This window comes from Eucyclogobius newberryi, unplaced genomic scaffold, assembly GCF_026437365.1.
Source record: "Eucyclogobius newberryi isolate DKJ021-1_F unplaced genomic scaffold, fEucNew1.0.hap1 SCAF_12, whole genome shotgun sequence".
Classification (NCBI taxonomy): domain Eukaryota; kingdom Metazoa; phylum Chordata; class Actinopteri; order Gobiiformes; family Gobiidae; genus Eucyclogobius; species Eucyclogobius newberryi.
This window is the reverse complement of record NW_027315746.1, coordinates 11752160-11768948: the sequence shown is the minus strand read 5'-3', so window position 1 is coordinate 11768948 and position 16789 is coordinate 11752160. Positions and strand designations below refer to the sequence as shown.

Below are 16789 nucleotides of genomic sequence, written 5' to 3'. Positions count from 1 at the left end.
AGGTCAAGATAAAGTTTGTCTAAGGATATCTAATAGAATGAAAGTCAATTAAGGTGCTCGATCAGCAACATAAACATTAACAACTGTGTGGTTTATCAGGAGAATATGCACAATCTGCGATGCTTTGGAAGGAAAGGATTTAAATTAGGCAATAAAACATCTCATCCGCTGCTCTGTGGACTTTGGGATTCCAGATAAAGTTAGACTTCCTGTGCACTTTCACTGCTCTACAATAAAACGTGTGCAAAGCGACTGAGGAGGTTAGCTTGAGTTGAGCTCAACAGACTCATGCTAAACACTGGGATTTCACACTGGTTTTGGTAGAAATGTGGAGCTTTGTTATTGCACTGTCCGGTAAGAGCGCAATCATTCACTGACTAGTCAAGAATAGTTTGAAATGAATTAACTGAAGCTCCTTTTTGCGAAGGGAAAACATTCATTCTGTTGTGTTTTTTTCTGTTAGTTTTTCTGGTTGCAGCGTCTCCGTGTCCTGAGTTCAAATGTTTGACCGGAGATTGCGTGTCGTCCGGAGCTGCCTGCGATTTCAGGAATGACTGTCAAGACGGATCAGACGAGGAGTTTTGTGGTACTGCTGCTATTTTACCCACAATTCAGTTAATTTGCAGATAAAACAGACAATTGTTTAGAGTGGAGGTTCCCAAACTCACACTGACACGTAATATTATTGATATATTTGTGATATATAGTTTTATTATCGAAATATGTTTTCAATTGCAGAACAAATATGTAAGAATCATATTAATTGTTATTGAAATGTTAAATTATAAATAAGTAAACAGGGGAAATTGTGGGAAATTATTGTTTGTCAAATCAATCGAACTATTGTGTAATTTATATGGATTTTGGCTCTTGTTTACAATCTGGTTGCTAGGTAACAGTTGTGGAATTACCTCTACCTATGTCATACTTGCTGCCCTTGTCCAACCAGGAAGTGACATTTTAAACTTTACAAAAATGGTCAAACCGGGGACAAATTGGCAAAATGTTTATTAAAATCTGAAATATACTTGTGTTCGCTACGTTTTAGTGAAATGTTTAGTCCAACTTGTCATGTGGACTTTTAAGTCAATTGTTAAGTTGCAGTTACTTTACTTTTTTAGTTTATGGAAATATGTCGGTGTAATCCCTCATTCGTCCAGGCGTGTTCCATAGTAGAAAAAGCTTCAGTTGTAGTCATCTGAAAAAAAAAATAGACGTTTCGACTCTCATCCAAGAGTCATTGTCAATAAAAGAATTTAGATCGAGAACTCCGATATTAATAATGTTCTGTGGTAAGACCCGCCCATTGGGCGGAGCCTTCCTGAAGTAGAAGGAGTTGTTTCAGCAGAAACTCCCCCCTTGTATCTACAGAGCTAGCCTATTCAGAATCTTAATAGGCTATTAGTCTCCCCTTTGTCTTTGTGAGACCCTGGCTCAACCACCCTGAGTACCTGATTAGCATCTAAATGTCCTGGTCCTGGTCCTCTACCCTTCCAAGGGTTCAGTATACCATTATAGATACCAGGGTGATTGAATCTTAGCCCTCCATTTCTGTTTAAAGAAGGTCTTTCTTTTTTAACAAACCAGTTAAATAAAACATTGCTGATGAACCAGTTTTTGTCTTAAAGTGTCAACTTAAAGACAACACGAAGTCCCTGTTTATTTAAAACCAGGAAACACTTTAAGACAAAAACTGGTTTATCCTAAGGACAAGTTGCCGACTCAAAAACAGAGCAATGTAGTTTATTCGATCCAATGCAGTGAAGAAAGCTGTAAAGAACGTTACATAGGTGAGACGAAACAGCCTCTACACAAGAGGCTCTATCAGCACAGAAGAAATACAAGTTCAGGACCTCAGAGTGCCGTGCATCTCCATCTTGAAGCCTCTAATCACTCGTTTGAAGACGGTGAGGTGAAGGTTTTAAGCAGGGAGAAAAGATGGTTTGAAAGAGGAGTCAAGGAAGCTATTTTTGTTAAAAAAGAAAGACCTTCTTTAAACAGAAATGGAGGGCTAAGATTCAATCTTCCTGGTATCTATAATGGTATACTGAACCCTTGGAAAGGTAGAGGACCAGGACCAGGACATTTAGATGCTAATCAGGTACTCGGGGTGGTTGAGCCAGGGTCTCACAAAGACAAAGAGGATTCTAATAGCCCATTAAAATTCTGAATAGGCTCGGTAGATACAAGGGGGGAGTTTCTGTTGAAACAAACAACTCTTGCTACTTCAGGAAGGCTCCGCCCAATGGGCGGGTCTTACCACAGAACATTATTAATATCGGAGTTCTCGATCTAAATTCTTTTATTGACAATGACTCTTGGATGAGAGTCGAAACGTCTATTTTTTCTAACTGAGTCCAGATGACTACAACTGAAGCTTTCTCTACTATTTTTTAGTTTATGCATTGGACATTTACTTCACTACATTTAAGAGCAGGTTTCTGTATTTTCTACTCCACTACATTTTTTAATTGGACTGAAAACTAGATAGTACTTTACTTCTGATAACAACTTCAAGTCCCAGCTTTGAGCAAACAAAAATATATAAATAAATCTGTAAATCAGCACCATTTGTTGTCAAGATCACTGCATTTGACTCTTAAAGAAGTTTCAAAATGTATGTGAAAAATGTTTACTTATTCTAAAAGTATCAAACAGGTACATCAATACTTTTACTTAAAGCTCATACGACAGGTTCTCATGTTTTTCTAATTATGAGGTTGTTTGTTGAGATAGTAAATATTCATCATAGTTTTTCATCAGTCAAGTTGCAGTTTTTGAACAAAAGTTGAAAATTACAGGAAGTAGTGTTGAGTTCTACAACAGCATACCTCCACCTGTGTGATGTCATCAAAAAGCGCCGTTCCACTAAAAATGCAGAGAAAATGTGCATGCAACTTACAACTTATGTCAGTTTAAACAATATTTAACAAAATAAAGGTGTTGTCAGGGGTAATTATTTGTCAAACCATAACTATAACTATTATATGATTTAAATGGACTTTGGCCCTTGTTTACAATCTGGTTTCTAGGTAACACTTATGGAATTACCTCTGTCTATGTCATACTTGCTGGCCACGTCAAACCAGGAAGTGACATTATAAACGTCACCCAAATGGGCAAATTGGAGAAAAACAGGCAAAATGTTTGTTAAACTCTTAAATATAATGATATTCCTTTGTTTTTCTGAAAGGTGTAGTCTCATGTTTCATGTGGACTTTACGTTGAGTATTTAAATGTACCGTATGTGGTACTTTTGTTTTGCTTCTGTATCCATACTTTTAACTTAAGTAACAACATTGAGTAAATCCATCACTGAACAGAACAAAAAAACTCTGTTGAACTTTCTCAAAGTTAGTAATACAGAAGACTTTTTTAGATACATAACTGTGGTATCGATATCGGTATTGTGTATCGAGTCTATTCTTTGGTACCAAACTCAGTGTTTATTTTTAGTATCGTGACAACACTGCATCATTTCTCGCCTCTTTGGTTCCTCCAGGGTCATGTGACTTTGAGCGCCACTCGTGCGGCTGGAACGACACCGGAGGCGGGTCGTACAGCTGGACACGGCAAAGCGCCAACAGCAGCGCGGTGCCTGGATACGACCACACCACGGGAAGCTCGGCGGGTACATGTCCTGTCCCACCATAAGCAAAACACGATCACATTCATTTGCTGCATTTTAGATAAGATTCAATGATATAAATATGTTATTGCGTTACTTATTTATTTTTTATTTAGGATTTGTGATGCAGATCAAAGTCAAAGGAAGGCTGGACAGGTCTCAAAAGGCCACTCTAGAGTTCCCCTTGGACAGCGTGTTGGGTCTTGGCTGCTCTCTCATGTACTTATTATTATTATTATTATTATTATTATTATTATTATATATTTCACCAAGCACTCAATTTGTAGAGGATTCAAATCGTAAAATAACTTCGACAATCATGCAACATTTAATGCGCATTTAACCGTGTGGTATTGGTTTCATTAGCTTTACACTGAGCTCTATTATGTTTGATTCATGCTTTTTTGAGTAATCCTGCATTGTTCTAAATTTGAGGCTTTGATGGGTCAGAAAATTTCAGTCTTCCCCTACCCCATATCCCCACCTACAGCTCTGTAATTACCTGTGATTATTATAAAATCTGAAATTATTGGGTGAAAAAATGAATGCAAGTTTACAATGGACAGCGTGTAAAACAATAATCAATGTACGTTTTAGCGTAATATCTCTTCTTTCGTGTCAGGTTTTGGTACCACATATACGATACGCAGACCCATGCTTTATCAGACTTGAAAATAAAAATGGTGCGAGGCTCGAGGGAGAAAGAATTGATGTCCATTGTAAAGAGTAACACAAAAGGATGGGAAAAAGCTACAGTTTTCATCGGGAATCAACCAAAAGGATACAAGGTCAGTGTCGAAACTGTCTAAAAGTACTTGTTTCAAATGTTCCTTTTGTGGGGTTTTTCAGTGGTTTAAAGCTATAATACGGCAATGTAGGGTAAACTGCACTCTTGCCTCATTGCAAAACGGTCCAAGGGTCTGTTTGCTGAACTGGGTGGGCCTAAATGTGTGGGTGTTTGCCTCTTCTCCATGCTTACATTTCCACTTTAATAAAAAACATGGGACTTTACTGGTCGATAAAGAAATAACAATGATTCATTTATTGGAAATTGTGACTTCTTTCGGGCGTGTTCTGTTATTGTATATATATATTTTTACATCTCTCATTTAATTGCATGATCGTTTTTGGAAATCCCCCTTCTTTGATTGTGACGTCTCTCTTTTCCTCTCCTCAGCTGCAGTTTGTTTCCATGCGTTCCTTCATGGGCCACAGCGATATAAAGCTGGACGATATCTCCTTTAATAACTGCGCGGAGGACGACAAGCCGCCGGCGTCCGATCAGCTCTCCTGCGACTTTGAGAAAGACGCTTGTTCCTGGTATCACGACTACACGGCCAGCTTTTTGTGGGTCAGGAGTAAATATGAATTCGGGGAGAACCCTGAAGTCTCCGGTGTGCCTCTTTGCCTTCAAATATTACCATACTTTATTAAATTAGCCCTGCGTGGCGTTTGCTTGACTGTCATGCTTGTCATTTCTCAGGTTACCATATGATATTGATGACTGACAAAAAGGAAAATATCAATTCGACCGCCAGACTTGTCAGCTTTCCCCAGTTGGCACACGAAGCCCTCTGTGTCAGTTTTTGGTACCATATGTTCGGGAACAGCATAGGTATAACTCCAATAGACAATGATGAAAACATGAAATATCACATCGAATCTGAGTTAAATTCATATTCTTATCTCTACTTGTTTTCGTTGCATTTATTTTTTTTATGTTCTCAACTTTAGGTTCGTTGAAGTTTATCACCAAACATCCCGGTGAAGAAGAAACAGTTGTGTGGATGAGAAGTGGGACGCAGGGAAATAAATGGAGATTTGCCGATTTGACTTTTCAAAGTGACAAACCGATACAGGTATTTTTGGAAAGTTTTTTTTTTTTAGTTTCTTTCTGAAGTAGCCATAAAAACAAGTCCTTTACACCAAACTACAACAAACACTGTTAGCCCTGAACATGTGTCATTCAGCTTCATAATCATATACTGTGGCATAATGCAGTATTTTCTATTTATATAACAGCTATAAATAAGAGTGTTATTTTTATTAAGAGCATTAAGAGTAAGAGTTTTTTTATTAATATATTTCTGTACCTAATCTGTGTTGCAACAGTGGAATTTCCCCATGGTGGGACAAATAATGGTTATTTTATCTTATCAATAATGGCAATTACAGCAATATAGTGTCTTAGTGACTTTTATTTTAGGAAACTTAACAATTTCAAAAGTCTAAAAATACTAATAATATAAACACAAACACTTTAAATCAATGATATGTTTTTTATCTAAACGTGGATTCATATATTTTACTTAGCTTAGCGTTCCTTAACTTTATCTAGTGCTGGGATTGCTGCTTTGCAAGTTCTCTTACTACCTTTGGTTTATTTAAAGGTGCACTATGGAACTTTCCAAGATGTTATTGCTTTGCCTGAAATCTTCCACAATATGGTATTAAATGTTCAGGCCAAGTTACAAAACTGCGGCGTGGCAAACACAGGAAGAAATCGTGTTTTTCAAGGTTTTTTTGAGCGATAGATAAGTGAGAAAATGCAAGATGGATTTGTTTAGTGTAATATTCCAGGCAAAGCATTAATATCTCAGTGGAGACAAGAGTGTAGCAGACACTCCACCAGAAAAAGTGACTTTGTGCACCGTTAAATCATGTTTTGTTTCATTTATTTGACATTTTTGAATGCAAATATATGTTAGTCTTAATTGCTAATTATTCTCATCTCTTAATGTTTCAGTTTATAATAGAAGCTGTGGTGGGGGAGACAAGGGGGAGCATATCCATAGATGACATAGTGGTGTCCCGCGGCTCAAATGGCTCTTGTCCCGCGGAGAGAGAGTGCACTTTCCAGGGGTCTATGTGTGGTCTTCAACCGTTTGGAGGTTTAGGCTGGACCAGGACGAAAGGAAGCGCACTACCAGCTAATGCCACGGGACCAGAGGCGGACCACACCCTGGGGACGGGCCAAGGTCAAACCACCGCTCTAACAAGGATAATACTATTATTAAAAGAACAAAACAAGACTAGAGAGTGAAAGGATAACACCAAAAAGAAGACAGTCAGGCACATGTCCCCATAAAGTCATCAATTCCACCTTTCCCAGTGTTAAATCTGACCATGTTTAAGTTAAAAGTCATTTTTTCCAGTTTATAAATGTTGTCTCCGTCCAGTCCTTGACCGTCGGCTTAGATTTTGACTTTATGCAATGATTAATCTGAACAATCATGACAGAAATAGTCATTTGACCAGTCGTTGTCAAAAACACTCATTGCTGTCTATAAAACCCTCTTGTGCAGGTTATTACTTAAGCTCTCGGTTGTGGAGTCTCGCAGCGGCGTCTAAAGTCTCCGTGATCACAGCAGAGATGGGCCCCACTGCAGCAGGCGGAGAGTGTCTGATGTTCTGGTACCACATGGAGGGACTGGGTGGCGGTGAAATAAATGTTTATATTCAGACCCGGCAGAACACGGCAGAACTGGTCCGAGTGTGGCGCCGACGAGGGGATCAGGGAAGCCATTGGAGACATGGGAGAATCACACTGCACCGTCCAAATCACCGGTTTAAGGTAGGATCACATTTAAAGCTTCTAGAACACTCCTAGAACACTCTCATTTTGAACAGCTTTGCAGTTATTTCATGTTCACAATGAGTGGCATTATGTATTATTATTTTATTTGTATTTATTTATCTATTGATCTAGACTTTCACGTCCAGTAATTACACAGATAATTAACAATTAACCAGGAAAAAAACATCTACATCCAACAGCTAAAAGACTAATTGGTTAAAAAAAAAAGATGACTACACTTCTATTGGTATGAATAAAGCTTAGACAAAGTTCCATAATACATATATAGTTTAAGAATAATTCAGGCTAAGGAACTATTTCCCCCCTTTATTTAAGTAATACCAAGTGAAATACAATATTAATGTGTGTGTATTGTGTGTTTTGTGTTAGTGTCAAAGAATACAGTATAACTCAGAAATTATATGTTTAGTTTATTGTCCCTGTCATCTCTGCCATTCACCACTAAACCATAGTGTTGTTTTTATGTAGATTCAGTGATATTTTAGATGTTGATGAACTAAAAATACTACTTAATTAATACCCTAACTCTTAACCTTAAGTAGGTTTGTTAAGTAGTTGCTAATCTTGAATCATTCGTAATAAATTCTTTGTTCAACATGACTATAAACTCTTTGTTCATGCTTTATTAAGGCTAATTAAGGTTTAGTTATTATAAAGTGGTACTGACAAACGATATTCTATTCTACAATGCTGTGCTGTCACGTCAAATCATCCTATTTGCCAAATGTCTCTCTCTCTCCACCCTCATTTCACCTCTTTCAAGCCTGCGAGCCAGAAATTAAACGATTCATTGCCTTTTTCTGAACTGCAGGTGATATTTGAGGCTGTTGCGGGTCCTGAACCAAAAGGAAATATTGCCTTAGACGACCTGATCGTGTTGAATGATGCCTGTCCACCCCAAGGTCAGTAGATAATGTCCATGTTTTTCTATATATGATAAACTAAATGGTAAGTGTACTACATCTTGCAGGTTTTTGTGACTTTGAAATGGACTTCTGTGGATGGGTCAACAGCCCACCAGCCCAGTCTGGACTGCAGTGGGACTGGCTTTCTGGATCCAGTTCGGGAAAGGTCCGTTTCATTCCAGGACGAGATCATAGTCTTGGTTCAAGATTTGGTAAATTCTCACTATATATCATAACAAAATGCTCATCACTAATTTATTTATTTATGAAGACCAGATTTCTTTTACAATGTAGAATGTTATTGTAATAATTTGTAGTAGTTATGTTTACTGTATGTTTATTGCTTTCCTGTTCTGTGCCGTGTGCAATCCTGTGCACCATTCTTTATAGTTTATTATAACTTGTCTAATACATGAATCAAAATCACTATTGTTTTTTGTTGTTGTTGTTTTTTTTTTACATTTTTCTAGGCCATTTTGCCTTCTTCACGAATACTAACCCTAATGAAACGGCCCGGCTCGAGAGTGAAATGATGGATGCTGTGGACAAAGCCTGTTTGGAGCTCTGGCACTTCTCGTCAGCCTGGTCTGTGGGCCGTAAGTTAACCCTACTTTTTCACAACTACTCAAGTCTAACACTCTACAATGTTAAACTGTGTATCTATGGATCTGTAATATGAACTGTCCTGAAGCGAGTTTATTAAGTGACTATATGGATTGGTGCTGCAGCTTTTTAAACCCTCAAAGCACCTGAAAGTTAGCTTTGTAAGATTCACGAGCACATGGAGCAGGTTTCTGTCATCACACAGTGGGCGGCACTGGCTCACATTGAGGAAATAAACATCTTATTTGGCTTTGGCCAATGAGCATTGAAACCACATTTGATTCATTACACTTCCATGAGTGGATTTTCATTTTTGTGTTAAAAAAAAAAAGAGACCTGTTTACACACTGGTACAATATAAAACACTGCTCAACAACCTGTTATAACACTTCTGATCCAAAAACATTACTTGTTGTATTACTGTTTTACACATTGCACTGAATCAAGTCTGGATTAAGTATTGTGTAGCATTTTCTGTAATTTTCTACTGTGGTTTTTGGGTGTTTTTTTCTCTTCAGATCCCTCAGACTTTATTTTGACTGTGCTGATCAGTGAGAATGATTCCCTGCGACCGCTGTGGAGCACAAATGGGTTTCTGAACAACTCCTGGATCCATGGCATAGTCGATTACAGCGCATTAGGACCACACAAAGTAAAACACATACCTACACATTATATTCCACATTTTCACTTTTATTAATTTTTACATTCATGCTTGCTGCAGATTGTTCTTGAAGCCACTTGTCCGAAGTCAGATTGTGGCAGTATTTCTCTTGATGACGTGCATATTATTAGAGACTTAATCCCAACAACGACTGTTGCTCCTCCGACCACCGCTGCTCCTCCCTCTGCCATGGACTGCACTTTTGAACAAGGTCACAATCTTCCCCAAACTATTTTACCAAAAATCAGGTTCATCTGGTCATTAGACACTTAGTCACAGGGCGTATTGTTTACAAAGCAATATGAAGGTAAAAAAGGAAATGTACTTGTGTTCCAGTAAGATGACTCATGTTTATGATACATATTCCTTCCAATCACTGCATAGAATTAGATATTGTTTCCAAAGGATTTTTGAGAAATAAAAACACCTTAGATCAGAGCTTCTCAAAGTGGGGGGTGCGCCCATTTGGTGCACAAGGAGGCGCGAGACGTTTGGGGAAATATGTGCACATTACACGTAACAGACATGTTTTGAGCAAGCATACACTTTTACAAAGCATACAATTTCACATAGATTTTGAATTTCTAATGTCTTTAAATGTTCTCTTAATGTCCTATAGTGGACTGGTCAAAAGAGAAGTGACACTTGTTGATTTTTGATTTTGTGTTGAAAGTGAATTCAACTTTGTTTGTGTGTTGAATATGCAGGACTGTGCACCTGGGCTCCAGAGGTCGGTGCAGATGTGAATTGGATGCTTATTAATGGACTTAACATGGATCCCCCATGGCACGGGCCTCAGTATGACCACACTTTAGGGAATAATCAAGGTATTTCATACTATATGTATTTATGTGTTTGTATAGTTGTATTTTAGTCTAAAAAACCCTGATTTGATTCCCTCAGGTTTCTTTTTGCTGTTAAATGGATCTGGAGCTGCAGATGGCGAGGAGGCCTCTATCTCCGCTCCGGTGCCGGACGTTTTCTCAGAGTTTTGTGTTGAATTTTGGTTTTATATGTCGGGGCCTGGTGTGTCCTCATTGGATCTGCTCCTTCAGACTGTGAGTGTGGCTTTAATCATTCTTGTTCATGTTTTTTCACAGCAAGAAATCATATTACTAAATATCCATGTTTTGGGCTAAGAAAAGCAACATTTATTTTGAAACCATTTAAACTTTTCTCAACAGCAATGTTATTACTTCACTGGAAGCTTTCATGGCATTAAAAGGGACCTATACATTTATGAGCTTTTAAACACAATTATAGTGGTCTCCTCTCATCATTAGTGCGCTTGAATTTGTACTTTATTGATTTCTACATGTTTGAAAAATCATGTATCCCTTAGTTGGGATTATTTGAAAAATAAAGACTTAATTAATTCAGTCATTCATTCAGTATTGTGCTTCACAATTACAGTTGAATAAGTGTATTGATTGTACAGAATACCAAAGCTATGTAGTAACATCTCATGGAAACAAGCAGGCAGTGGACCCACACCAGAAAAGTTATGCACTGCACGTTCTTTTTCTAGAAATCTTCTGAACTGTTGGTTTGGACGCGACATGGAACCCAGGATCGAAAGTGGATCAAGGCCCAAGTCAATATTAGCAAAAATGACTTCAAGAAGGTAACCCATGTCTCTTGTAACCCATGTACATAAGCATTTATCCACAGCAAAAATGCGTAATATACATCATGATTTAATCCCCAGCTCACGTTCAGCGCTCATAGAAACACGGACAGTAAAGGCTTCATTGCTATGGATGACGTTTCAGTGAAGAGCGGCGTTTGTCCAAATCAGAGTAAGTTGTAAACGCGTACATTGTAAGTTGGGTTTTCTTCTCATCTGTTCTTCAATCGTTTTCAGACGTGTGTGGTTTCGATTCGGGCTGGTGTAACTATGAGAACGATGTCAGTTCCGTTGGGCGGTGGAGTCGCACAAAATCTACCAAGATGAGTCCTGACCACACGTACAGGACAGAGCACGGTGAGGCGTCATTTACTTGGAACTAAGACTGACGCAAGAATCCAGTAACTGTTTGCTATCAACTCATGCTGAGTACATCCTGTCTGTCCATATGAATCATCTTTATTCAGAACAGCATTACATTTTACCGTCTCTCGTTTACAATATAGCTTGATTGCATTATAATTCCCCAATCTCATAATTGTGACTCAGTTTCTGTGTGATACATTGTACTGTGCAACAAAAAACATACAGCAATAACCTTAATACGCACATTTCCAGCTCTCTGATTAAAGACAAGGAAGAGATTTTTATCAATTTCATGCAAAAATGTGCATTACATCTTGGTATTTACATTGAAACTACAGAAGCTTATCGCCATGTTTCTTCCTCCAGGGTTTTACGCGAGTGTTCTGTTGTCAAACCCTGATCAAACTGAAGTGGCACAGCTCCTGACGCACGAGCTGCCAGCGGCTGCAGAGATGTGCGTGCGCTTCTGGTGAGTCCATTTAAAACACTTAACATAGAACTGTGCACGTCCAAAGCCTCCGCGAGTGAAGACCACTTTCAGGAACAGCATCTGGCATAACAATGGGTCAATGTGTAACTCATCTTTTATTGCTCTCAGTGTATTTCCAGTTCAAATGTCCATGTTCAAAAGGAAATAAAATACTGTTTGAATCAGATTTGGATACTTGTTAGCTTTGAGTTGCACTGTTTAGATTTAGTCTTGATTTAGACAATGTTTAGTCCTATGTCTGTCCAAGATTATAGTGATTTTAATGCATGTTTCCTGTTCTGTAAAGCGCTTTCAATTACTTTGTGTACAAATTGTGCTCACCAAATTAACTTACTTTGCCATTAGTCCTGGTTAAGTCCCAACATAAACTTGGTGAGGTCCATGTTCATTGCAGTTGTTTTGTTCAGTAAGATCTGAAATGAAAAGATGTCCCCGAATGTTTTACTTTAACACTATAAAATGGCGATGTAACTGTACCCTAAACTCTTTGTAATCGTCTTACAGTAATATTTATTGGAATTATTGTATTTGATAACTGTAATTACTTCGGTTAGCAGTGATGAAATGGTGCATATATTCTTCTTCTTCTTTTGTAGGTACCAGTTGCCTGCAGAGTCCTCCAACACTCTGGCTGTTCATGTGCTCTGGGCTGGAGAAGTGCATGAGAAGCTTTGGGAATCTTCTAGCTCAGCGTCTCTGCACTGGGAGGTGGCCGAAGTCACTGTTTGGGCCCCTGCTAAGTACCATGTAAGACCTGTTTGTCAGAATGGTCCCCAGGCAACATTCTTAGTACCGGCATATCATGTCAAATCTATTATGTAAAAATGTTGTCAGGATGGATAGCGATTTATCCTTAAAGGTGGAATGGACGATTTTTTTCAGCAAATTTTTTATCAGATTTCCTCGTGGCGTGGATAAATCATTTGTCCTGCCACGTATCAATCATAAAACCCACCTACCGCTCATCTGCAGCCGCGTGCGGTTCGTCCCCACGTTTCCGCGTGCCTAAGCGCATGGATCTATCATAATATAGTTCCCTCAGTGTACGGGGCAAAATGAAGACGGAAAAAGACAGTTCGAGCTGACGCAGAAGTGGACAGAAATCTACGGGAGACGAGAGATGCGATGCGCTCCATTGCGCTAATAAACAAACGCACGTGTGTGTTGTATCAGTCCGCACGGGGGAGTGCGCATGCGCACTTCCGCCTGCGTTCTCAAATCGCCGAAAAATCGTCCATTGCGCCTTTAAGATTTAACTTGAATGCAACAGAAAGAGTGCAACAAAAAACACATTGTTACATTTATTTGCTTGTAATAAATCTGCTCATTAGTATTTAAGTTCATAGTCAATCTTTTTTGTACATTGCACTAAAATATTTATAAATTGCAATACTAAATTTGTTATTCAGTGTCGATATCATGGGCTGCTGTATTAAAATATTGTAGTATTTTTGGTCTATAATTTACGCAATTATTTTGTGACAGTGCTTCAATTTTGTTGCTTATTTGGAGAAAGAAAACTTGTTTTATTAAAATGGGTGTATTTCATGTTTTAGTTTGTGCAGGTCGTGGTTAAACAAAGAAATACTATTGTTAAAATGTATTTGGTTCTTCAAAAATAGTGAATTATAGCAGGATCATGTACATGTATCACAAAATCTTGGTATTATTGTATTTTGAAACCCACCGATGTGTTTTTCCTATATTTTTAGGTGGTATTCAAAGCGTTTGTGGGGCCTAAAATGACCTCTACGGTGAAGATAGATGATGTCTCTGTAGAAAAGGGAGCTTGCCGTCCTAGAGGCAGCTGCGATTTTGAGTCGGGACGTTGCACTTGGGTCAACCGTCGAACAGAAGGAGGACACGACTGGGTTTTATCCTCTGGAGGAATCACGGGCCCCGCAACCGACCACACCATTCAAACCTCAGACGGTACGACAATATAGATATGCAAGAACAGCAATATGATTACTGCAATGTGATTAAGCTGATTTTCCACACCTTATATTAATTGTATTTGCTTGTATTGTACCACATTATGGGATTAAACATATCTATTTAACACTCACTCTATTATATGCTAAAAAATACCTTGAAAAGTGTGTTAGTTGTGTCGTCTCTCCACTGATCTGACTCGTAAACTTGGCCTGGTAGCGCCACCTATTTGTCTCCATGGAGTTAGATAAGTTGAATGTCATTTTGTGGCTCATCACACGCAAACCAATAACATCTCCATCGAGACAAACCGTTAAAGGATCAGTATTAAAACATTAACAAACTACTAAAGTATATTTTATAGTTAGTTGTAAAATCTTTATTGTTTACAACATTTTTTGATCCTACAGCAGTCTCTTTCTCCTTGTAGTTGATTTATAACTTGTGGTGTTGATTAGTATATTGTTTGTTGCATTTGAATGAGGATGTAAAAGAAATGCCGCTGTTCAACTTTAAATTTGCAAGTACCAACTACACTGTTGTCGAAGATGTGCCAGTTTTCTTTATCATCCACTTCTGTTTTTCGTTCCACTTTCACTTCCTCTGTGCAATATTATATTCTGTTTTTTTTCTTTTTTTTTCTTGAATTAACAACTAAAATGTCAGTAGCAAATCGATTTTCCCTGATTCTTTTGCTTTGTAGGTGTGTTTTTGTTGAGCTCTGGACGACCCCTGTGCCTGAGCAGAGCACAGGTCGTGTCTGAATGGATTCTTCCACTCGAGACGCCTGCGTGCTTCTCCTTTTGGTCCTACATGCAGAGGTACATTCACTTTTGACATCAATTGGAGAGTATTTTTCACATTTACCGGTACTTGAACAATACATTTTACAGGGTATCAGTTATTTTATTTGAATACAGGTTTTGGTTACCCTTCCCAATGTGACCAAAACTTTATCTATCAACCAATCAACCAATCAAGTCACTTTATTTGTCCATGTGGGGAAATATAAAGGGCTGAAGTAGCTTTAAAAAACACTATTACATTTATAAAAAGCACACACAATACAGAATTAACAATAATAATAATAAGTAGGCTGTATAATATATTTGACCTGTGCAAACTGATAGAGTTTATGTCCACAATATAAAATGATTCCAAAAATGTGTGTTTCTTGCACCACCAATTGTTATTTTTTTCAGTTTTTTAAGGATCACTTTTATTGCCATTGTCAGTGAACAATTCAAACCAGGAACTTGCTTTGGCATGCAATGATAACTGTTATGTCCTTACGTTCAAGTGAGTAGATTCCCCAACTCCTTGTATTTCTAATTTCTTTATATAATTTTTGCCACCCTCTGCCTTTATGACAACCAGGTCAGCACAATCACCCTTAAACGTTTCACAAAACATACAGTAGGCCTATGCAATAACCCAGAGGATGCTGTCTATCCTGCTAGAGAGCCTCCGTTTCCTCATCCACTTCCTTCTGAAACTGTGCACTAAAGTCATTCGGCCGTGAATCACCTCTCTTTGTGCAACAGCGATCCGTGGTAAGGACCAGAGAAAAGCTTCTGAGAAACACTTTGCAACTTGTTTCTAGGCTTTCTAGACAAAGTTTTAGGCATTACTATTAGGCACAGCTAAAGTGTGTGGAAACTGTGCTTCTCTGAGGATTGTGAAATTAGACACTAAAACCTGAACAGTTTTAGCTTGATCTTGATCTTTTTTGTCTAAATTTTTGTCCAAAACAATAATAGTAATAATAGAATTTTTATATCAAGTTTGGGTCTAAATCGAGTTTGAAATTAAAATAAATTTGGTCACTGCACACATTTGTTCCTAAAGTTCTGCCTAATAAAATTCTATAAGTAATATTTTGTCTCTTTGACCATGTTTACTGAAGAGAAGGAAAACAAAAGGAGATTTTTGATTGACCTAAATACAGCACTAAATACTATTTACCCTGTTTAATAATCGTTTATACATTTATTTATTTTTTTGCTATTTCATTTTTATTAGAACATAGAACAAAAAACAACAGAAAAAACACACAGAAAAACAACAACAAAAAACACATTTAAAAAACCTAAAATTCTTTATACCAGTACATATAAACTATTATTATATTAAAGGTTGAATGGATGATTTTTTTGGCCAAAATCTGAGTCTTATTTCCTCGTGGCGTGGACTGCCGATTAGTCCTGCCACGTATCAATCATAAAACTCACCTACCGCTCACCTGCAGCCGCGTGCGGCTCGTCCGACAAGAGCAGCACGTTTCCGCGTGTCTAAGCGCATTGATCTATCATAATATAGTTCCCTCAGTGTATGGGACAAAATGAAAACGGAGAAAGACAGTTCGAGCTGTCTCTGAAGAGACGGAAATCTACGGGAGACGAGAGATGCGATGCGATCCGTCGGGCTAATAAACAAACGCACGTGTGTGTTGTATCAGTCCACACAGGGGAGTGCACATGTGCACTTCCACCTGCGTTCTCAAATCACCGAAAATCGTCTATAACGCCGCAGACTTGGGTTTTTGAATATTTCTTATTTCACAAATATTTTTGGCCACACCACCTTGAGAAGAGAGTGCGTGATCACACAATCATGTTTAGGTTCATTATCTGTCATTATTCACACAAGTACAAATCAATGACCTAGATCATATGGATGCTGCATGTATTTCAAGTACTTTCATTAACATGCACTGTCCAAACATCATGTAGCCAGTGCAATACGAGCGCAAAATAGCATCTCACGGTTTTACTCTTTTGTCCTTTTGTCAGAGATTCTGGGACGTTGCAGTTCCAAATTCATTCAGAACTTGTGCAGGAGAATCTGACGTTCAACATTAACACGAGTGGCGCAGAATGGACCAGGTTTTCTCACAATTTCACAATGACCAGCAAACCTTTTCGGGTAAACCACTAAAACATTCTTCTCTTTGTAAATCTTCTTGGATGTTTG

The 16789-nt window shown here is 38.2% G+C and overlaps 1 protein-coding gene across 1 annotated transcript in view; it reads left to right on the top strand.

Annotated features, from left to right (window-relative positions):
- The first annotated feature begins 205 nt into the window (after positions 1–205).
- Positions 206–16789, top strand: part of LOC140356082 (MAM and LDL-receptor class A domain-containing protein 2) — a 30178-nt gene continuing 13594 nt past the window's right edge. The window contains exons 1-25 of the mRNA XM_072440813.1: positions 206–354; positions 464–586; positions 3503–3631; positions 3745–3847; positions 4251–4416; positions 4806–5022; positions 5112–5243; positions 5363–5487; positions 6375–6606; positions 6934–7202; positions 8038–8128; positions 8197–8343; positions 8602–8727; positions 9253–9386; positions 9459–9609; positions 10106–10225; positions 10302–10456; positions 10927–11022; positions 11107–11197; positions 11263–11382; positions 11758–11860; positions 12478–12628; positions 13594–13813; positions 14520–14637; positions 16609–16741. Coding sequence (XP_072296914.1) covers positions 327–354; positions 464–586; positions 3503–3631; positions 3745–3847; positions 4251–4416; positions 4806–5022; positions 5112–5243; positions 5363–5487; positions 6375–6606; positions 6934–7202; positions 8038–8128; positions 8197–8343; positions 8602–8727; positions 9253–9386; positions 9459–9609; positions 10106–10225; positions 10302–10456; positions 10927–11022; positions 11107–11197; positions 11263–11382; positions 11758–11860; positions 12478–12628; positions 13594–13813; positions 14520–14637; positions 16609–16741 — 3480 coding nt within the window. The 5' untranslated portion in view covers positions 206–326. The remainder of the gene's footprint in view (positions 355–463; positions 587–3502; positions 3632–3744; positions 3848–4250; positions 4417–4805; positions 5023–5111; positions 5244–5362; positions 5488–6374; positions 6607–6933; positions 7203–8037; positions 8129–8196; positions 8344–8601; positions 8728–9252; positions 9387–9458; positions 9610–10105; positions 10226–10301; positions 10457–10926; positions 11023–11106; positions 11198–11262; positions 11383–11757; positions 11861–12477; positions 12629–13593; positions 13814–14519; positions 14638–16608; positions 16742–16789) is intronic.